Source organism: Epinephelus fuscoguttatus, linkage group LG7 (assembly GCF_011397635.1).
Source record: "Epinephelus fuscoguttatus linkage group LG7, E.fuscoguttatus.final_Chr_v1".
Classification (NCBI taxonomy): domain Eukaryota; kingdom Metazoa; phylum Chordata; class Actinopteri; order Perciformes; family Serranidae; genus Epinephelus; species Epinephelus fuscoguttatus.
Genome location: NC_064758.1, coordinates 39,826,525 through 39,849,842, shown reverse-complemented (window position 1 = coordinate 39,849,842; position 23,318 = coordinate 39,826,525). Strand labels below are relative to the sequence as shown.

At 42.7% G+C, this 23,318-nt stretch overlaps 1 protein-coding gene across 3 annotated transcripts in view; it reads right to left on the bottom strand.

Moving 5' to 3' along the window:
* Positions 1-317: 317 nt before the first annotated feature.
* Positions 318-23,318, bottom strand: part of nfatc2a (nuclear factor of activated T cells 2a) — a 28,687-nt gene continuing 5,686 nt past the window's right edge. For 2 of the 3 annotated variants that reach the window (XM_049581364.1, XM_049581362.1), the window contains exons 4-10: positions 19,940-20,142; positions 19,639-19,811; positions 16,672-16,812; positions 13,767-13,822; positions 13,506-13,638; positions 12,623-13,333; positions 318-477 (exon numbers count right to left, since the gene is read on the bottom strand). In XM_049581364.1, coding sequence (XP_049437321.1) covers positions 422-477; positions 12,623-13,333; positions 13,506-13,638; positions 13,767-13,822; positions 16,672-16,812; positions 19,639-19,811; positions 19,940-20,142 — 1,473 coding nt within the window. In that variant the 3' untranslated portion in view covers positions 318-421. The remainder of the gene's footprint in view (positions 478-12,622; positions 13,334-13,505; positions 13,639-13,766; positions 13,823-16,671; positions 16,813-19,638; positions 19,812-19,939; positions 20,143-23,318) is intronic. The other variant, XM_049581363.1, reaches the window with a different exon arrangement.

Genomic DNA, 23,318 nt, shown 5'->3' with positions numbered 1-23,318 from the left:
GCTTTAATTGTTTTATCTCTATATTCTGTTAAAAAGAGACTGCATCCAAATGTCCAACCACAAAAAATCTAAAAGATAAGGCACATTCGCCTGTTGTTTCTCACCAGTTTACTGGAAACCAGCTGGGTGCTGGTGTCAGACGTTACGGGTCGAATGAATCGTTCTGTTTGCCAGATGAAACTATTTACTGCAGGAAAATATCCAAAGCAAACACAGCAGGCGGGGGCTGATACTTCTATCTGTAAAGGTAAAGAAAATGAGGAAGAGAAGGTTTGATTGTTGGTGGATGTGCGTCACCTCGCTGGAAGGTTGAAGACTGTGTGTGTGTGTGTGTGTGTGTGTGTGTGTGTGTGTGTGTTGAACGTAGGGAGGGGGAAGAGGAGGGGGACGTATGTTGTCATTTCCTGCCCGCGTCCCTCCTCTATGTCTGCCCTCTGGCCTGAACGCCCGTCAGATCCTTTCTTATGATCTCATTCACTGTAAAACACAGAAAGGGGGAGACGTTAGACAGAGGCAGAATCAATCTCAGTGATTTTACAATACAACAACACATATCAAAACAGTGTGCCAAAATTAACCTCCTAGCTATGTGGGATAAGTAGAACCTGGTAACCCTAAAAAAAAAAATACTATTTTCAGAGCACTCCAGGACACCTTACAAGACACATTAAAAAACAAAAAACAAGTGGCAATGTATCCATAGATCATAAAATCAAACAACTCTGTAATATACAATAAAAGTTAATAAAATAACGAGACAAAAAAGCATTGCAAAAAGCAAAGAGCATTGTCTTTGAACAGTAAGTCGTTTAAAAAACAGAAGTCCTCATTTTGGGATAATGGGTTTATTTTAAAAGTCAAAAGTGTGTATTAAAGTATAAAACTGTTAATTTCAATGCCTGAACATGGCTGTGAAAAAGCAGACTTCCAAGTAGCTGTTTATAAATATTCCTCGCTTTGTATTTTAGGCTAGAAATGTCCTTTTTTCTGTGAGAACAGTCTGTCACACCTAATCTGACTGTGTGATATGCTGCAACAATAAAGTCCCAATGTCCTCAAATGAGTACTTGCTAATAAACAGTGTTTTAGCTTGTTACTATTAAAAGAATTGGTCGAATCTTTGTCATATCAAACTACAAATATTAGTAAGGATGAATTAAAAAGTTTCAGCCACAAAACTGATTAGGTATTGACTGTAAACTGAGCTGGCAGAGATGGCTGCCATTTTATTTTTTACATTGACTAGTGTGCTTTTGCTTCCACTAGATGTAACAAACCCAAAATGTAATGTCCTCATTTGAGGACTCGGGGTCACAGGAGGTTAAAAAGTGAAATTGATTAGAATTCTGAAAATCTCTGGACAGGGAGGCCTTATAGCGGTATACTCAACTTGTAGCTTGTGGGCCCAATCTGGCCAGTGACAGGGTGCCCATGGCCCACTGACCATTTTCTAATTCACAATTAAAATACGCTGATTCACACTGGCACCTTAACTGTATTCAGAGTACAAAAAAATCCCCAGAGTGCATTAACAAAGCATCAACACTGATTTTTTTTTTTTTTTTATAAACCTCCAAAAAAACTGCCAAGGGAGGAGTCCCCCAGACCCCGACAGAGGTCAGAGCTAAGCCCCAAATGTCCTCAAATCCAAGAAGTGCGCTTGTGAACACTTGACCTGCAGGAGGCTGCTGACATTGGTTCTGCCTCTTGGCGAAGATGAGTGAGGACAAAGGGTTTAAAACAAGCAATTTATTTATTATTTAGTGGTAAATATTATAAACGGGCCCTGGCCTCCCGTCATATTACAAAAGCGGCCAAGTTGAGAACCCCTGCCTTGTAGTCTGTGACATTTCTGTGAGGGCTGTGATGAAAGGCAGATAAAGGCTGCATTAATGTTGAGTAACCACTAGAGGTAGAGCTATGCAAGAGCCCATACGTGATTACTCCCTGTTGCTTGGATGATAAAAAGTGTGTGTATGCACATCAACAGAAGAGGAAGGGGGTTGAAATGGAAACTTTTAGCGTCATGGTTCTAAAAATAGAATCATGATGTGCAGGTGGGTGCGTGAAACAAAATATTGTATTTCTATACAGAGATTCTTGACATCTGTAAGGATTTGAAGCTTTGCTGTGTCTGTGCAGATAAAACAACCACTGACATCAAAGTGAAGAGGAAGTGTAGCTACCTGTGGCTGCTCACCTCTGTTTAAACACGGTCATATTTCAACAGGTAGTTCTGCTTTGAGCAGGAAAGAATGGCGAGCATGTGTGACATGTCATGTGTGCAGATATGCCCCACCGTCTGTGTGGAGCTCTGGTGTTTATCTGGGAGCCCGGGCCTGGAAGCCTACTGTGTGTGTGCCTGTGTACACTGGCACTCGGAGACATTATACGCTGGTGCCACTGCTTCCACCATGCCTCGGGGAACTCATTAGAGTCGATGAGTAATATAAGTATTTCAAAGTGGGCCAAAAAAGCTTTTTGCCTGCAACCAAGCCATTACAGAGCACATATCGTGACTGGGATTTTGTAGCCATGGCAACGGGCTACACTTTGGGATTCTGCTATTCAACTAAAGTTTAAAAATGTTCGTGTTAAAATCTGGATATCAGCACTGGTTTTTCTTTTGGGTAAGTGTGAGTTAAGACACTGGGACACACATTTTATCATAGTTTTAATACTTTTTAAAAAGATGTTCTTGTTAAGCTTAATTGCTTCCTTGTCAGGAGTTAGATGAGAAGATCAATTACACTCTCTGTACGCTAATTATGAAGCTATAGCCAGCAGCTGATTAGCTTAGCTTAGCATCAAGATTTACACAGGAGGAAACAGCTAGCTTGGCTTGTGTTTATTTAGAACATCTCCAATAAAAATATGAAAACATGAAAGAAGAAGACTTTATTTTGACACAGTTAAAGAAATTTACACCATATGTTTTGGAAGAAAGTGCACAAATTGGTGCATAAAAATTAGGCTACCAGAAAACAGGAAGTGTTTGATACTCAAAGTTTTCTGGTGGAGGACTCCCCGTGTCACGTGTCCCCACCAATGTAAAAAACAAATCCTACGTCCTTCCTTTGGGCTGAGTCAGGCTAGCTGTTTCCATGCAGCTGTTTCCATGCAGCTACCATAACTAAGCCTATTGGCAAGAAGGCTAAGGCTCGAACTTTTCCCTTAAACTCAACGGGATGAGTGAATAATAAAAAATAATACTCGGATGATTCATCACTGAAAGAACCACCAGCTGTACAAAATACAAGTTGTTGCACTGCCTAATTTTAGAAGTACTGTACAAGAACTTTATTCAGTTGGCTTGTGTGTGCTCTATTAAAACACACGATTTACATAGTTTCGAGGCAAAGGGTGCAACTATTAAAACACATGCAAAATAAATTCCGACACCACCTCACCCACACAACACCATCTCAAAAGAGATAAGAGGCTGAGGGCAGAACAGCTCGCCACAAAATTGGCTAAAAAAAAGTAGCTGTTGCTTGGTGATATTCTTATTTAGATGAGCTCTGTATGATATTCAGAGCATTCAAATAGCAGCAAATCACTTTTTGCTGCGTAAAGATATTTTTGACGAATGGCGTCCTGAGGAGGAAATGATGTCACACTGATGTTATCGATGAGTGTTCTATGTTCTTTGTTGTGGAAGACAGTCTGGCCGCCAATGCATGCTAGTGCATAGGGCTGTGCAATATGACAATATACAGTACAGGCCAAAAGTTTGGACACACCTTCTCATTCAATGCGTTTTCTTTATTTTCATGACCATTTACATTGTAGATTCTCACTGAAGGCATCAAAACTATGAATGAACACATGTGGAGTTATGTACTTAACAAAAAAAGGTGAAATAACTGAAAACATGTTTTATATTCTAGTTTCTTCAAAATAGCCACCCTTTGCTCTGATTACTGCTTTGCACACTCTTGGCATTCTCTCCATGAGCTTCAAGAGGTAGTCACCTGAAATGGTTTCCACTTCACAGGTGTGCCTTATCAGGGTTAATTAGTGGAATTTCTTGCTTTATCAATGGGGTTGGGACCATCAGTTGTGTTGTGCAGAAGTCAGGTTAATACACAGCCGACAGCCCTATTGGACAACTGTTAAAATTCATATTATGGCAAGAACCAATCAGCTAACTAAAGAAAAACGAGTGGCCATCATTACTCTAAGAAATGAAGGTCAGTCAGTCCGGAAAATTGCAAAAACTTTAAATGTGTGCCCAAGTGGAGTCGCAAAAACCATCAAGCGCTACAGCGAAACTGGCACACATGAGGACCGACCCAGGAAAGGAAGACCAAGAGTCACCTCTGCTTCTGAGGATAAGTTCATCCGAGTCACCAGCCTCAGAAATGGCAAGTTAACAGCAGCTCAGATCAGAGACCAGATGAATGCCACACAGAGTTCTAGCAGCAGACCCATCTCTAGAACAACTGTTAAGAGGAGACTGCGTGAATCAGGCCTTCATGGTCAAATAGCTGCTAGGAAACCACTGCTAAGGAGAGGCAACAAGCAGAAGAGATTTGTTTGGGCCAAGAAACACAAGGAATGGACATTAGACCAGTGGAAATCTGTGCTTTGGTCTGATGAGTCCAAATTTGAGATCTTTGGTTCCAACCGCCGTGTCTTTGTGAGACGCAGAAAAGGTGAACGGATGGATTCCACATGCCTGGTTCCCACTGTGAAGCATGGAGGAGGAGGTGTGATGGTGTGGGGGTGTTTTGCTGGTGACACTGTTGGGGATTTATTCAAAACTGAAGGCACACTGAACCAGCATGGCTACCACAGCATCCTGCAGCGACATGCCATCCCATCCGCTTTGCGTTTAGTTGGACGATCATTTATTTTTCAACAGGACAATGACCCCAAACACACCTCCAGGCTGTGTAAGGGCTATTTGACCAAGAAGGAGAGTGATGGAGTGCTGCGGCAGATGACCTGGCCTCCACAGTCACCGGACCTGAACCCAATCGAGATGGTTTGGGGTGAGCTGGACCGCAGAGTGAAGGCAAAGGGGCCAACAAGTGCTAAACACCTCTGGGAACTCCTTCAAGACTGTTGGAAAACCATTTCAGGTGACTACCTCTTGAAGCTCATGGAGAGAATGCCAAGAGTGTGCAAAGCAGTAATCAGAGCAAAGGGTGGCTATTTTGAAGAAACTAGAATATAAAACATGTTTTCAGTTATTTCACCTTTTTTTGTTAAGTACATAACTCCACATGTGTTCATTCATAGTTTTGATGCCTTCAGTGAGAATCTACAATGTAAATGGTCATGAAAATAAAGAAAACGCATTGAATGAGAAGGTGTGTCCAAACTTTTGGCCTGTACTGTATGTCGTGTGACGAGAGAAAAATGTCTATCGTTCATATTTTGTTCTATCGTTTATATCGTTGTGACCCAAATTACACTTTTTATGTCAATATTTTTCGTCATTTGGAGTCTGTCCATCTTTTGCACGACTTTTTATTAATTGGATTAAAATGTGTGCTATATCGTGATATGTATCGTTATCGGGATATGAAATGACCTATATCGTGATATGAGATTTTGGTCATATCGCCGAGCCCTACTAGTGCATGTGGGTCTTGAGTTTGTTTCCCACTAGGTAGCTAGCTAATTGCCGCTGCTCTGTACTGTGCTATTGTTCCAACAGCCCAAAATCCCAAAGCCCTATTAGTCAGAAAAATGTCCTATTGGTCCAAAAGTAAATTTCTTCATCAGCCTGTTATCCCTAAAACAAATGCTCTTTGCTCTGAAGTCCTGTTTCTCTGAAAATACACACTCCCGGCAGTTAGTTTCAGTTTTCCTGCTGCATTTGAGCCACCAATCCCGGTATTTTTACCTACATTTGCTGCGTTCTGTTTGAGCCACCAAACGCAGGTGTTTTCTATATCAACCTGTCCCTGCTATTCCAGTGACTTTTGAATCACCACATGTGAGTGTTTCAACCCAAAACATGATCTTTTCCTGACCAAAACCAAGTGTTTTTTGGGCCGTAAACTAACCACACATTTACCACAGCACTGTTGACAAATGTAATGAATTTGTGGTTTAGAGAAATGAATAATTGAAACATATTTTTTTGGCGATTAGGCTGTCAAATAGCCGCTAGCAAGGGGCATTCATTTTGGGATGATTTTAGAAATGGGCTTTAAGTCCAATGGGACATTTTTCGGGCTGACATGGCTTCAGCATTGTGGCCCATCACAACAATGGGTAGCCCTGCTCATGTGGTGGTTACAGCTGATATCGAAGCACCCACTCTCTGGTCCCCCTCTTGTTAAAACCGCTACCTGTGTCAGCACTGTAGCCATTGTTAGAACTGTACTTCCTGTTAGCACAGTTAGCGGCTAGCTGCTGTCTCAACTACCTCAAAGTTGAGAGCTGTGTGCAGACAACCTCTGAATCATAGATATGTTCTGAATATCATAGAGAGCTCCATTAAGACAAGCAGTCAGGAGGTGTTAAAGCACAGGAATTAATGGATATACATTACTTAGATGTAGCACCCACTCCAGTGAAGTGTTGTTAAATCTAATTAAGCAATGAGACCAATCTTCTCCTTCATACAACAAACCAATCTCTTTTTCTATCTGATCATTTGCAGATGTCAAAGAGAAACAGGCCGTTACAGCAGCCCAACACTGAGCACATTTTATAGCCAGAGCAACATCTGAGGCTTGCAAAAACTGCAGCAGCAGCCAAACTGGGTGCTCTTCTGTCGTCACAACATCAGCAGCCCTGTTTATTTTAGTCTGTAGTGGAATTCCCTCTGACACCTAATGCCTTAAAGAAACTTTCATCTCCCCAACGGTGCCACAGGATTTTTCCTGAGCATAAAACAAGCTCAGAGAAGCAGCAGGAGCGCCGCAGTGGGGCAACATACAGTGGGGCTTTACTGAATCTAATGAAGGGTTGGCACGGATCGGCTATTTGAGGCTGGCCCGGGGAACACTCGGGCTAGTCTGTTCAATAGGTGAGTGTCTGGCTCCTGAGATCCGCACCAATGAGCTGCACTGTTTACCAACCGACTGTGAGAGGAGAGAGGGAGAGACACCCTGTACAGTAGCTGACTCAGTCCCTGCACACTGCCTGCTGCGAGCTGGAATGTGTGTGTTTGTGTGTCTGCAAGTATTTGCATGTTAATACAGTGTATGTGTTTGTGTGTAGTGCACAGTGCGTCTGTGGCTGATGAGGGATTGTAATGAAAGCTTGAAGCTAAAAACCAAAGAGAGAAAAGAGCAAGTAGAGTGAGTGGACTCACAGCTAACCGCCAAGCTAACCACAGATCCGGTGTGTCAGCACTCACACAAACAATGCTCACACATCGAATTGTAGAGTGAAAGAGTTACTGGCTACTGTTATTATTCATATTCTCCACACGTGTAGTCCCTTTCTAATCTGATTTCAATGGAAGACTCCTCTGTGCAGAAATATATTTCAAAGCTCACTTGAAGTCTCTTCAGCAGTCGGAGTTGAAACAACTGGGTATTTCCTATGTTATGGTCTTTCTGAGCACAAAAATTTCTTCCTGAGAACATAATGAGAGAATTTCACACTAAGAATACTAACTTTGGAAGATACCCACAGGATTTGATTAACCCAGACTGCTTCAAATAAACTCCAGAAGAAAGTTTTAGCCACATTCACAGCATGGCTCTGGAGATGGCAATATCTACATTGGTTGGTAAGTCAGTCAGTACTTTGGTCCAGACTGAAATATCGCAACAATTAAGATATGAGATTGACTGCCATGACATTTTCAACGGACACAAGTAGCAACCACCAGGGTTGAAAAATGAAGCCAACGAAGAAGTGCCAAAAACTGCAGTTCCTGTAGTGGCCACAGGAGGCTGGCTCCAAGAGTGAGTCAATAATCCATGGACTCACATGTAAAAATGGATGGCAGATTAATGGCAATTAGCTGGCAAACACACTCAAACAAACTCACTTGAGTTGCTCCCTCATCCATCCATCCATCCATCCATCCATTTTCATTCACTTATCCGGGGCCGGGTCGCAGGGCAGCAGGCCAAACAAAGCACCCCAGACATCCCTCTCACCAGCAAGGCTTTCCAGCTCCTCCTGGGGGACCCCAAGGTGTTTCCAGGCCAGATGAGATATGTAATCCCTCCAGCGTGTTCTGGGTCTGCCCCGGGGCCTCCGACCATTGGAACATGCCTAGAACACCTCTAACGGGAGGCACCCAGGAGGATCCTGATCAGATGCCCGAACCACTTCAACTGACCCCTTTCAACGCGAAGGAGCAGCGGCTCTACTCTGAGCTCCCTCCAGATGTCCGAGCTCCTCGCCCTATCTCTAAGGCTGACCCCAGACACCCCACGGAGGAAACTCATTTCGGCCGCCTGTATCCACGATCTCATTCTTTCGGTCACTACCCAGAGCTCATGACCGTTGGTGAGGGTTGGGACGTGGATGGACCCATACAGTCCAGCTTATTTGATGTACAGCGGTTACACCTCACAAAGACGAAATCTTGTAATCGTTTGTCAGACAACCTGTTCATCCGTGGAGTCAGCACAAGACTGCCCAGCCTGAAGAGAATTGTCTAAAAATTTGGTGATCTTTGACTTTACCTCTAAAGCCAACATGAGGTTGACATGTATTGTTTTGAATAAAAGGTCTTGAGAACTTTGGGATGGATTGTTGTAATATTTGGTACACACATTGATGTTCCCTTTAGGATGAATTGTACTTTTCATCTAGTGGCCCTAGCAGGTCAAAGTTTAAATTTGTCCAATACCTGCAAAACTAATGGCATCCATCAGCTGCACTTTCCATTTAGTACTAATTAGCCAATGTTAGCATGCTAACACACTTAATGAAGGTGGTGAACATGGTAGAGATGCCATGAGAACTGAAACTTTGGTATCAAGTTAAAGCCAAAACTCTGAAAAGGTGATGGTACTCATTTTTCTTCAGGACCTTGAGTACCAGGGATGCAGTTCTTACAGACCTGCTGGGGCAAAGTATACGGCTGTAGGTTTTCCACTATGACATTTAAATGCCAAAGGAAGAAGAACGCCTACAAGCACAGAAGAAGAACAACAACATGCGGAAGATGGCAACAAGAACACGCTGCTACAAATGCCAGCAGCATGACGAGGCACTGAGCATTTTTTCTGCACTGAGTGTTGCACTTTTGGCTTTTTTTCCTGGTCGCCAAGAGTTAAAAAATGTCTTACTCCAAAAAATGTCTTGCTCTGATTAAAACACTGTGCTCTCCAATGTCATTTTTTACTGTTGGCTTTTGGAGTGGAGGAGGGGCGGGACAAAGAACCTACCACAAAGACCATCGATCACATCTTACATGTACAAATGCAACAACATCACGAGTCACTTGCGGTCCTTTCAGAATGGACCTGCAGCCTTTCCCACTGCAAAAATGGGAATGGTCCCACTTTTGGACCGCGACCCACCAGTTGGAAACCACTGCTGTAGGCTTTATATTAATATATTTCCTTGCCCACAAAATCTTATGAACCCAAAAAGACTACTATGCCTTCAAAGCATATCATCAGGGATTTAAATAAAATTGAATTTGATGTTTTTAATGAAGTGTGTGTTTAAGAATTGGGTATCAAGAATTGTGGAATTTCACTGGTACTGGTATCCACTACTTGTGACATGCCTAGAACATGGTATGGTGAACATTATGTCGTGAAGAAACAGCTACTGTACAGCAACCTCACAATTCAAGTCCAATTCAGAGGGCTACTGTCATTATAAAATGATTTTCGATGTACATCGATGCATCAAATTTTATGATGCCTATACAAGATGTATTTTATCTCACTATTTGACTAGTTGCTACTTTTGAAACAGCATTTTTGTAATGAGCCATAATTAAAATAAAGAGATGAATTTTCTTATATTAGCTTTTATTAATGCCACTGGGGAACATTTTCCATCCATTACGTGTCACCATCCAATCAGTTCAGCTTTAGGGAACGTACAGCCTGGTCTTACAAAACTGTTACAGGTGATCATGAAGTTAAGGCTTGGGTTTTACATTTCCAATTATTTACTTTTCTGCATCAAGACAAAATCTTTCAAGAGACTCAAGATGCATCTAAGATTTTTTCTACCCTCACACCCAGCAACTGATGAATCTTGCACTGTAAATATGGACATGAGGGGCTGTTTTTTAGAATACCTGAAAGAGGCTGACAAACAAAAATCCACATGTATGGCAAAACTTATTGAAACAACTCAAACGCTAAGTGTCTTGAAGCAGTTGTCATGTGCTCATCACTGCGGTTGTAGCCCCGTCTGGATACAGCTAAGCTGTGTATTTGATCAGGCCTTTTAAATGGGATGGAAGTGAGCTGAGACTAATGCGTGTCCACCAGGCTGTTGCTGTGTGCTTTATCTCTCCTGCCCTGATCTCTACCTGCTGGAACAATTTCACCTGCTCCACTGCCTCTGGGCTTTATTCCACACCCACTAAATCTGTCACTCTCAGCCTTTGTAAGCTACGCCAGTGGCTCTCTTACTGTTTTCAGTAAACCAACTATGTGGCACGCAGTTAGACATGCCAACATTCTTGACCTTTTTGGTCCAAAAGCAAGGCAGGCTCCAACACACATCTTTTGATGATATTGATATTTGTATTTATCTATCAACAGCCCTCGTCTTGTTTGCCCACCAACAGGAGGCATGGGAACTTGTGTGAGGGTTGAAGATACGAGCCGTCTGCGTAGGAGATTGAGAGCCAAGTTTTTGGCACAAAGACAAATACCTGACTTTCATTTATCACTCTTCACTCAGGTTGACACAGTTCAGGCATATTGAGATGTGACAGTTAACGACCACAAGACGGTGACGATACCAGGATGTGGCATCACCCTCTTTTCAAAAATGACTACAGACTGAAACACATGTCTCGATGAGTAATGTTGACAATCTCACTTTGGTGAAAATGTGTTTGATGGTCCCAACTTAAATGATTGTTTTGTAGTCAGGATTGACACCTTTGCAGTCAAACACAGAGGGGATTTTTGACCTCGCTTATCTTCTCGCAATGTTTGAAATATCGGGAAGTCCCTCCTTATTTTCCCCTCATTAAAGTGTTGACAAGTAGACCCAACAATTATGTGGGTAGGTGGTTTATCACCTGTAGGAAGATTGGCAAAGGGCAGAAAACTGTTAATGCCTTATGAATAAGGTCTTAATATTTAGGGATGTAGTATAATAGAGGTGGCAATCATTATATTGTAGTTTTAAAATAATAAAATCGCCTGCAGTTCCCAGGATAAAAGAAGGCGATTAAAATGAAGTAACTGCTAATTCTACAATTAGTTTTTACAAGATTTCCAGAGAGAAGTTAATGTGCTTTTAAAATTAAAATTAAATCTGAACAAAGATGCAGAGGCACCCTGGGAAGCCGACCGGTCGTCATCACCTTTTGATGATGGGAGGATCAAACAGGAGGCCCAGTTTGACTGTTCCTCTGACTCCGTGTTAATTCACCAACCCACAGCCCTGTTGCTGTTTACTGCGGAGGGAAACCCTGCAAGTTCCATCCAAAAAACACAAATTCCATTGCTGGCCCTTTTTCTTCGTTTCAATTTTTCCATTGAAACACACACACACACGCAGCCCCTTCCCTTTTCCTGCGAACTACCCTCCGCCCTCCCGCTATCTTACAGGGATCAGGCTGGATTTCTGGAGGAGAGCAGCTGCAAATAGGAATTTCTTGTGCCAGATTGGCAGAATCCCGTGGTCGGAAAAAAAGCTAATCCTCTGGTGGGTTCCCCCGCAGAATCGAGGGGCATAAGGCCAAGGAGAAGCCCCGGCCAACTATAACAAACAAAGAGGCTTTCCCCAGCTCTCCCAGGCAGCCCGTTCCACTGTTTGACAATGGTTGCCATGGAAGTTGTTTTTCACTTCATAACAGTGTCAACATGTCCAGGCGGTCAGGAGAGTGACACTTTTTTCTCCCTCCCTCTCTGTCTTTAATGCAGGAGAGAGAAAAAAGCTCATTTCCTGATGTGTGGCGGTGCCAGACGAACCCCTGCGACCGGCAGAATGAACATTGTTGAATGAAAGACGCGAGGACGACCTCAAGCTGCCTTTACAGCTCACCTGGCTGACGCAGACTGAGGAATAGAAAAGAATGTACCACTTCATTTTATTGTAATAATATAGTTTGGAGAACCTTTAACTCCAAAGTAAGGACGGGGGTCAACCTTGTGCCTGCTGCTGGACGTGGCCTGACATTAATTCTGTCAGAGGGTAATGGGGTTGACAAGAGTAAGTATAAACATATGACTCATAATCCCTGTTATTTCCACCTTGAGTGGAACATAACTGCACCTTCTGGCAAGGATTGTTTTAACAGTGCGAGTCTTTTCTTTTGGCTTTGTTCAGAGCGATACTATAGCACGTAGATCATACTGTAAATATCCTTGAATTGTTCTTTTGAAAAGTCAAATCCCTTCTCATCTGTCTCTTTCAAAAAAAGGGGAATTACATATATCCATCACTCGTCTGCCTGCTTTTTTTTCACTAAACTTTACTGATAAAGACACACACTGAACACACCAAGCTTCCACTCACACAGAGTATAAAAGCATTAACTTACACTCACCATCATCTAGGTAGGCCTGGTCCAAGTTCTCCTCCTTGACCGTCACCCTCCTCTGTCCGTCTCCTGGAGCCTCCATCTGCCCCGTGCCAGGTGGAGCTCGGCCTTTCTGTTGCTGCTGCCCCTTCTGCACGTAGGGCTGCTGCTGGATCACGGTGGGATAGTGCTGAGGGAGGCTCACCGCTGTCTGAGCCTGGGGGGGTGTGGTGGGTGAGTGGGCGCCGGCTGCTTGTGGGGAGTATCCGTCGCAGTAGATGATCTGCTGGCTGTCGGGCTGCGGAGCACTGAGAGCTTGAGGGTCTCCTCCGCGGAGCAGGTGGTGGTTGGTGGGGGAGAACTGGATGATGGAAGGGTGCTGGCCTGCACCGATCGGACCCACAGGCTGAGCCGGGGAGCCCGTGTGGACCAGGACTGACCGGTGGGGGTCGGGCATCATCCCTCCAGTCTGATGATAAAGGCCAGGGCTGCTGCTCAGACTCTTCCCCCCGCGGGAGTACACGATGGCTGGGCTCTGCTGTTGGAAACGTGCATCCTGGTTTGGAAGGCTGGAGCTGAGGCGCTGGCAGGAGGCCATGCCATTGTCTGGATGGAGGACGCTGCGTGGGTTGTGGTAGTAGGAATGAGGGGATAAGCCCAAAATCTGAGGCATGGCAAAGCCCATGTGGTCTGCTTCATACTCGTCTATAGGCTCTGTCTTGATGGATGGAGCTGAAAAATCAAAGATATTATTAACATAATTATAAACATAAACAGGAGGGCATGTGAACTTTAAACCATTCCTACTGAGACTTTCCGTGTAACAATAATCATTATGTTACATCCGCATCCCACGGTGTAATTAATATAAGCATACCACAAAGAGGCTGAGCAGCATTCTTACATGCCAGTGGTGTGTAGGAGAAATGTTGAGGCTGGCTGCGCTTCCTCTTGCCATTAATGACGTAGAAGTTCACTTTGACAGAGTGGCAGACAGACGTGTCTCGGTAGGACGGCACCTCCACAAACAGCATACTCTACAAGACAGGGCTCTGTTATTTACTGACACTGAGCTTCTTGTTTGAACTGAACCACTAAGTCATGACAACTGACACGTTTGGTGTGTTTTACAGGTATGATACAAACAGTCGTATATTACACGTACAGGCTGGCTCTTGTCTTTGTCCACTGTTGCTTCCATTTCCCAGATTTGCTGCCCATCTAGAAAGAAGAGAGAAGGAGAAAACCGAGTCTTAAACTATGTGGTAATTAACTCTGCAGTAAAGTAAGTAAGGTTGATTGTTTCAAGATGTCTCGAGCCTGTAAATTTGGAAAACGCTGAATCCCAAACAATCGAGAAATCACTTTTTTTCTGAGATCTTTCAAAACACTTTTTGTGTTCATTTCATTTCTCTTATTCAAACACACTTTTAAACCATAGATTTGTAGCCACCGTAAGGTCTTACTGGCAACATGTTACCCATTTGATTCCAAATTCATGTGGACAGAAAAGGCCTCTTTGTGCATGTAGATATTATCACATTTAAAACCACTTCCTCTAACACCACCAAGGACATCTAAAGGTGGAGATGGTCCCGCACAAACGTACAGTCATCCATTAATCAGAAGGACACGTGGCTGTTAAAGACACACCTGAGTGCCCTCCAATGCAGCGCTGACTGCAACACAACATTAGCTGGGATGTGATGAGAAGTGCAGGCTTCGCTCTGCTCCACGTCTTTACGGTTTATGTAATGTTACATCACACCTCATCACATTTACATTTAAGCTGACGTTGAGGTGAAAAAGTAGAAAACTAAATGTGGTGGTGAATGTAAACTCCATCTGCCCCAACACATGATCCGACATGTGCTGCAGTGAGCCCTTTTTGAATGTTACTGTAGGTGGGAAACCCTCTGTCAGATTAAAAACACATGGCTTAAATGAGTCAGCAGGAGAAAGGGGGATTCCACACATCTTGCCAATTTTTCTTTGCTTTTTTCTAAACTTTATTTTTATGATCAACTCTCTCCACGTCTTACAAAAACGTGATGACTACTGCTTTCTTGGCGTTTGTGTTTGTTTGCGTTTTGTTGCAATTCTACTCTCAGGGATACCCCGACTCTTGTTCTCCCTGTGGAGATAATTGTGCGTGGAGGTGGAAAGGAGGGGGGAGCGAAAGAGCTGGAGAGAGAGCCCGAGAAAAGGCTTGACTTGGCTGGGGAAGCTTTCCTTCCCTCCATACAATCCTCCCTGTCCAAGCAGCACAGGAGCCAGGGGAGCTCCAGCCAGAGGCAGCTGTCTCTCATTCAGAGGGATTTCACAGCTGCACTGGTCCAGAACTTTGTGTCATACAGAAACTCTCCAAAACAATGGCAATCCCTCTTCGCAAGATTTCTTTTTCCGTCTCTGTCTTACTATCCATTACTGTGGTGTGTCGTAACACAGCGGCAGGGAACCCCGGAGAAGAGAAAAAAAAAAGGAAAGGAGCCGGGGCATGTGGGTCCAAGTTTTAGTTGAGGTTGCCTGTGGAGAGCTTGCATTTAAAAAGCCAAGCACTCAGACAGCAGTGGAGTCAGTGAGTCACAATATCAGACAAGTATTTTAACATAACTGTCCACCTTCAACAGAATCTAACATTATATAATAGGAGGTAAAAAACTGTATTTCCCTGCCATGAATGGACATAAAAATAAATACTTTCCTTCCATCCAGATGCACTTAAAGGAAAACTTCACCAACAAAATGATCATTTGTTTATCGATTACTCTCCCCATGTTACATTGAATATGTGTAGAAAACTTTGTTTTTAATGCATGCCTTCATGGTAAATGAACAATCCAAAGACTGAGATCATTCTTGATGAATTGAGGTGATTGGGGTCCACGTTTAACAACAGCAAAACTATATCAAAACATCTGTTTACAAACTCTCACACAACTCAGACAGTATAACCCAACTCTCATCGGTCATGTCATATGCTCAGGCCCCCAAACAGACGTCCCTTTTCGATGAGGAACTGAAGTCAAAGTGAAACTTATCTATGCTCCCCTCAGAGCCAGACTCCATTGACAACAGTAATTGTACTCTGCCGAACACAGGAGCTGCTGCTAGTCCACCACTGCCTCAAACTGTAGTTTGTTTGTGTTATTGTGTGACTTTGGTGTTTTAAAGAGTAAGTTCGGATTCACCAAAGCCACACAATAACACAAAAACACTAACTGATCAAGGCAGCAGTAGACCAGCAGCTCTTGTGTTCAGCAGGGTAAAATTACTGATTTTGTCAAAGGAGTCTGGCTCTGAGGGGAGCAAAACTTTCATTTCAGTCCCTTGTCAGAAAGTACTGAGCATACAACAGAATAAATGAGACTTAACTTGTACTGCACAAGTTGTGTGAAAGCTCGTAAACATCTGTTTTGATAGAGTTTTGCCGTTGTTAGACACGGACTGCTATGACTTTACTAAGATATCAAGAATTCTCTCAATTTTTGGATTCTTCATTCACAGGAGGCATGCAAGACAAAGTGTTCCTCCTGATTTCAACATAACACAGGGTAATTATTTAACACACAAAGGGTCATTTGGGGGACGAAATCTTTCTTTATATGTCAACCAAAGGCATCAACAAATACGTGACATGACACATGACACACAGAACTACTCATCACACAACAAAAGGCTCATCTGAGCAGTGATAAGACATCATGGATGTCAGCAAGGGAGAAAAGGGCAAAGGGAAGTGAGGCTGCAGTGTTATCATTTGGATCATGCAAATAACTCATGTGGCTCCATCTCCCCAAAGCTGGTGGTGAAATGTGAAAGCTATGAACGTGTTACACTGACATGAATACCTATGAGTCATTGTTATCACTGGTGTTGTGGTGTTACTGTGGCACTGTGTTGTGTCATAGCAGAACTAACAGATGCACAGACCCTGAAGGTTTCAAATGGTTAGTAACAGGTTTCTGGGCAATGTATGTGTTTATTGTTGCAAAATACCTATAAAACGTCTAGAGAATGACTAAAGGTTGTGAGTGGTGCGGGGGAGGATATGATTCGGTGCCACTCACCCTGGGTTTTCTCCAAAAAAATGACCTTGGAATCAGAGCTGAAGTTCTGCCCAGTCAGGATCATCTGCTGGCCTCCCAGAACTGAGCAGCTGTCAATGTCCTGCTTCTCCACCATGGGAAGCTCATGTGCTGAACGCTGGGCTGTCGGCACACACAGAGGGGAGGCGTGTTACATTCACTGTCTATCTGCTGTCACACACACTCACATATGGAAACATTTAACACATAAACCAGCATTTAACTGTAGTGGAATTGAAATGATTAGCGGATTGATCGTTTAGTCGGTTGACAGAAAAACTACTGTTTTCATAATGCTTTTCTCCTTTTAATTTCAATGTCAACTGAATATCTTTTGGCTTTAGACTGTTGGTGAGAAAACAAGACAGCTGAAGACGTCACCTCCAGGCAGTTTCAGAGCCTGTTCTTTCTTTTAACATTGCCGGTTTGGTAATCTTAGCCTTAAAAACAAGAACAACTTCTAAAGCTCAGTCTATTGTCTCAGACTCTCAACATCCTCTCCATGTCGAGTTTCAGATGCTTCAAACAGGGCGGAGGTTTTGCCTCTCTAAATGTAGCACTAAGCGTTACAGATCGTCCTTTGTCCTGTCTGCAATCACTTATCTTAACCAGCAGTGACCACTAATTGTCCATGATTTACCCCTGACAGTGTGTGAGACTGGATTCTGTGTGTTATGTATTGTACCGTCTGTTTTGTTGTACTCATAATTACTGTCTGTATCTCCAGTTGCCCCTTAGGGACATTAAAGTTTTACCTTACCTTGTTTTTGGATATCTTATAGACCATTAATTGTATAATCAAATAAGTTCTCTGCACATTAATGGCTATGAAAATCGTTAGCTGCAAGCCTAAACGACAGTATGAAATAAAGCAACACTTCACTGGAAGCTTGATTAAGTTTTGATTCCTCACAAGTGCACAAACAATGTATTACCAAGAAGTGACTACGTTTTACAATAACGAGGTGATGCTGAGTCATTCAACAATCAACCCCCCCCCGGTCTGTATACAGTAAAGTACTGTTCAGGAAGCGGAAAAAATAAGAGGAACGCCTGACAGTCAGATACAATCTAATAACACAGCGCTGCAATAAATACTACCTACTGTATGTGATGCTTCAAATGTCACTGCAGTTAAACAGGACTTTGTTTTCAATTCTAGTGGAGATCCTAAAGATTTTAAAGATGCCAAATATGTCAGGCGGATTTTTTTTTTTTATTGAAATATGCATAAAATGATGCACATCTGATGGAATAGGAATAAAAGGTTTGAATACAGGGGTATAGGGTATGTTAAAAAGTCAAATTGATAGGTTGGATTTGTTTGAAGTGGGGTTGTATGAGGCACTTGGAGAAACAGAAGCTAAGCAATGTACTGCTGTGGATGGGGACAGCAGCAAAAACGCATTTTAGCCGCCTTCAAATAGTTCCACCTTAAACAATCAATAACAGTTTAAGTGTATGCTATATTGAGAATATTTTCACCACTTAACCTTGTCACAGACATCCTGTTCTGACGGGGAAGTCAGGTAAAAGCTTCAGTTCCCCATCTATGCTCTTATTAATGCCACCAGACTCCATTGACAAAAATAGTCATTTTAGCTCACTGAACACAGGAGCTGCTCCTCTACAGCTGCTTTGATCAGTTTGTTTGTTTGTGTTAGTGTGGGACTCTGGTGAATCAGAACTAATCATTTTAATCACTGAAGTTACACAATTACATAAACTAAATAAGTGACCATGGCAGCAGTCGACCAGCAGCTCCTGTGTTCAGCGATGTTAAATCAGTGTTTTTCTCAATGGAGTCTGGTATTGAGGAGAGCGATTGAACAGGAATAGCAGTAAAAATATTCAAAATATAGTGTGAACTTAAACAGATATAGATTTTTTACATAGCTGAAATTAATTTTGTTGCCTCCTACATTGCTTAGCTTCCATGCTAGTACTCCTGCCTGCTTTTCTAAACTAGAGGTGTAGACATCTACTGTAGTGTTATAGTATCCCATACAACCCGACATCAAATGATCCAAATTATCCCTTTAATCTCAGTGCTGCTCTCTCATGTTGTAGCTTATTATCAGCCATTAGCTCAGCTGAAACTCCTCACTCACTGAGGCGAGCTGTCGACAAACAACCCCCTGACCTTTGAACAAGTTTGTTCCCCCGACGACATCACAAGCGGATAAAACAAAGAGGATGACACCAGCAGGGGCCCTGCTTCCTCAAACACACCATCGATGACACAGTCTGCTTATCAACAGGTGTGACAGACGTGTCACAGGTGTCGCTGTAAGCAACTTTACACATGATTGATTTTCACTGCTGGCTATTGTTCTGAAGTTCATCTTACGACACACAGGTATTAACTGCTGTTCTGCCCTCTCTGTGATCGGAAAATACACGGGAAACGATGATTGTTAAATGGTATCATATTCTGCGTCATGATTTTTTACAATGACAGGAGCAGCCTGTTGATACACTGATATGATGAATGCTATGTCTTGAACAGGGTGTTAGTCAAAGCCAGATAAAGGGCCTCCTTGTTTGAGTTTTGATTACACTGACAGCTTTAATAACACTGTGTACACATGTACTGATGTACCCAAACACAGACTTTACTACTGCGCACATACAAACAGATACACAGACACTGAAACATGCAGCGCCCACCTACTGGATGGAAGCCCTGGTGGCATAAAGACATCTTTGTGTGCCGGACTCTGGACTATCAGCCCAGCTCCAAACTCATTTAAATGCGGCTTACTTTTTTCACAATGTTTATTTTGTATAAAGTTTTGTTAAGTGATGAAAACATCAGCAGTTTGACCTCAACAGGAAACAGACGCGGGGAATTCATAAACCCTTCATTGTATCAAACCAGTTTTTTAACGAGGTAAAAAAAAATATGATGATGATAATAATAAAAGCGTGTTATGTGCAGCTGCTTACAGCACTCGATAGGATGCGAGGCCACTTGGAGAGAGACGTGCTGTCCTCCAGGCTGAGGTATGTGCACACGAAACACGAGGCGAACGCGGGTGTTTTTCCGACCGACGTCCGTCTCGCCCTTCCTCAGCTCGATGTCGGCGTTCCTGAGCTTCAGGATCCCGGCACAGTCGATTCTGTGGGAAGCGAATATGAATATTCAATATATAAGCACAACTAGATATGGAAAATGGATGTTAAAAAGCATTTGAATGAGAACATGTTGAATCACTCAGAAATCAAATGCATGTTATGATTTTCTTACACTGCTTTCATGTTGTTCTTTGGCTCCAGGGGGATTTCGAGGACTTTGGTGCCATGGATAACCTTCTCATAACTGGTGGTTGTCACTGTCTTGCCAGTGATGCGGTGGACTTGATAAAAGGCGTGGGGCTTGAGGATGCGCTCATCGGCTGTACCGATGAAGATCTGGAGGCCAAGCGGCTCCTTGCCTCTGTAGCCGTGTAACTGCAGACACAAGAAGTCATGAAACAAACTTTTTATTTTACTTCACTTAAAGGGATATTTGTTGGCTCTATGGCTAATGCTCAAGCTACTCATTATAGAGTGCCCCAAGAATTAGTCCTGAAACCCAGAAATGAGTTAGCATTTCACCATTCCCAGTTCCCTCTTCTCAAAGTCAATCGGTTTTTGGTTAGATGACTGAATTAAGGTCTGTGGTTAACACAAGCTTAAGAGACTATCACGTTTTGTTCTATGACATAAAATATGACAGTAAATGATGATCAAATATGAGCCAAGATTCTGTAACAGCGTTGCCTTCTTCTCGCCTTAAATGTTTTCAGAAACATACTTTAGCTCACTGTTTAAAGGGACAGTGTGTAAGATTTAGGGGGATTTAGTGGCATCTAGTGGTGAAGACTGCAGATTGCACCCAGCTGAAACTTCTCCTGGTTCCTCTGAATAAAGTAGTTTCATGTAAAAAAAAAAAAAAGTGTTTTTATGACAATGCTCGTCACAGAGGGGCTGCTAACTACGATGGCCGAGGTGAAAATGCGAATGGCCCTATCCAGAGCCAGTGTTTGGTTTTTCATTCAGGGCTACTGTAGAAACATGGCAGTGCAACACGGCAAGCTTCGCAAACAAGGACCTGCTCCCTATGTAGATATAAATGGCTCATTCCAAGGTAACACTTACATTTTTATTTTGAGGTGGTTACACACGCTGCAGTTACACCTCCTAAACACTATTAACACCTCCTAAACACGTTAAACATGGCTTAATAATAGTGACAATTCCAAACACAAGTACAAGAAATCGGCTTCATTATAACTTACATTTTCCCCACAAATACAACAAGCTAATGCTATTAGCATAAGCCTATGGCATTCTACAATGTTTAAATTAGCCTAGCAATGAGCAAAAAAATTCCTCTGCTCATATGAAGCCAGGATAAATCACACAAGACTTAAAATGCTACTTTTGTGGAGACTTTATTGTCTTCACAATTTATTGTTTTTTATCTGTGAAATTAAAGTAAATAAAAGCTTTGTTTTCACTGAGGGAAACGGTTTCAGCTTCTGCGTTGCTGCGACACGTAGTTACATCTCTGGGGAAATGCATGTCAGACCACGGTGTAAGCTCTACATCAAAGCAGGTATGGCGCAGAAGTATAAATTCCACTTAAATCCTACACACTGGACCTTTAACTGCAATACGTGATCTTTTGTTACCAACCAGCCACCATATTGTTTCCTGTGTCAAAACACCCAAGCTTGAATTATATCACCCAACAGCAGGAGTGTTTATTCATCCGATGCTGTGCAATGTCTGGAAATTTTAGGTCATGGTATTAGTTTTTTTTCTGGTCATGTAACTCAAATTTCAAAAGTATTTGCATCTTGTGTACAACAGACAGCCCAGTTTTATGAAAAGACCAGCTGTGAAATACTTATTTAAAGCATCCATTACAATGCAATGAAACAGAGATACAGTTCAAACTTGTTGTTTCCCAAAAGCTGTTTGTTCTAACTGTGCCTGTCCAGATGCTGTTTGCATCTGATCTGATCAGTGTCAGACCCACATATAAAAGTCTTCTCTCTGCAGCCTTGAACAGAGACCGGCAGACAGCCTCGCACTAGCTCTTTCATGAGTGGATGACGGCTTTAGCAGGACTGAAGCTGTCATAAACATCCAGCCTGACTGATGCATATCAGAGAGGTGAAGATGTGATGTGTGAGATAGAAAGAGAGACAGAGAGAAAGAGAGAGATGTCACTTTTAACCTGAGAGTGCCTCCTGAGGAAACCTGCAAAAACCACAAAGCATCAACTTGCATCTAAATGCTGTTTTTGTGCAAACAGTGTAGAGCATAACCTTTATCATAGAATATACCCGGGAACTGGGTGCAGAGGGACGGAACAAACACTACTTCACTAACCTTTATGAGAGATGATTATAACAACAGAAAACGTCACTGCAGTAAGTCTTACTACCCGAGAAATACACAGCGTATTTAAAATCAGATGTATTTCTAACGCTTATAGAGCTGCAGAGGGTATTTTTTCCTATTAATGAGACAGTTCAGATGGGGTTGTATGGCACACTTATCCATAGTAGATGTCAGTTGGCACGCGCCAGTTTGGAGAAGCACTAGGAGAGCCGGCACAGACACTAAGCAACTTACTGCTGTGGATGGGGGTCAGCAGCAAAATGCATTTTGGCACCTAAAAAAAATCCCATCTAAGAAAGTCTAGCACAGTTTGAGTGAACACTATATTGAAAGCACTTCTTTACCATTTTGTCAGACAGCCAGACAGTTTGATAGGGAAGCCGTTCACAGCTTCAGTTCCCCCATCGTCACAGCCACCAGACTCCATCGACAAAAACAGTAGTTTTGGCTCCCTGAACACGAGAGCCGCCAGTGCACCACTGCCTCAATCAATGAGATAGTCTGTGTTATTGTGTGACTTTGGTGAATCTGAACACACCGTTTTATTCACTGAAGTCACACAATAACATAAACTGATTGACTGATGAAGGCAGTAGCTCCTGCGTCCAGCGATGTTAAATTACTGTTTTTCTCAATGGAGTTTGGCTTTGAAGAGGACGATATACAGTTTCAGTTCCCTGTCAAAAATTGCTGTCTGGCTGCAGGGTAGAACTGTGAAAATACTCTAAATATAATGTGCACTTGAGCTGATACTTATTTTTGTTTTGCTGCTACCCCCATCCTCAGCAGTACATTGTTAGCTTCTGTCGGACTCTAGCCTGTTTCTCCAAACTGGGGGTGTGCCAACTGACATCTATTGTATATAATGTACAGTCTATGGATAAGAACCTTGTACAACCCCATTTCAAAAGATCCAAACTGTCCCTTTAAGACTGTGTTTTTAATTGTGGTTAGAAGAACTTCACTCAGCATGTACATTAATCACATTTTAGGAATGATCGTTACAGTGAATAGAACTGACAGACTTCACAGCAGCTGCTGAATGTAAGCAGAAACTATGGCAACATGAATGAGCACGCTGGCTCCATATCCAGGTAGCTGACACACGGAGTGAAACAGAGGAAGCTGACTGCAAACACTCAACAGGCCATGTGAGCGGTCGGCCGGTTGTCATGGCAGTGGCAGGAGCAGTGAGTCATGACAGAAAGCAGTGTAGGAAAAGTAAAGTGGAG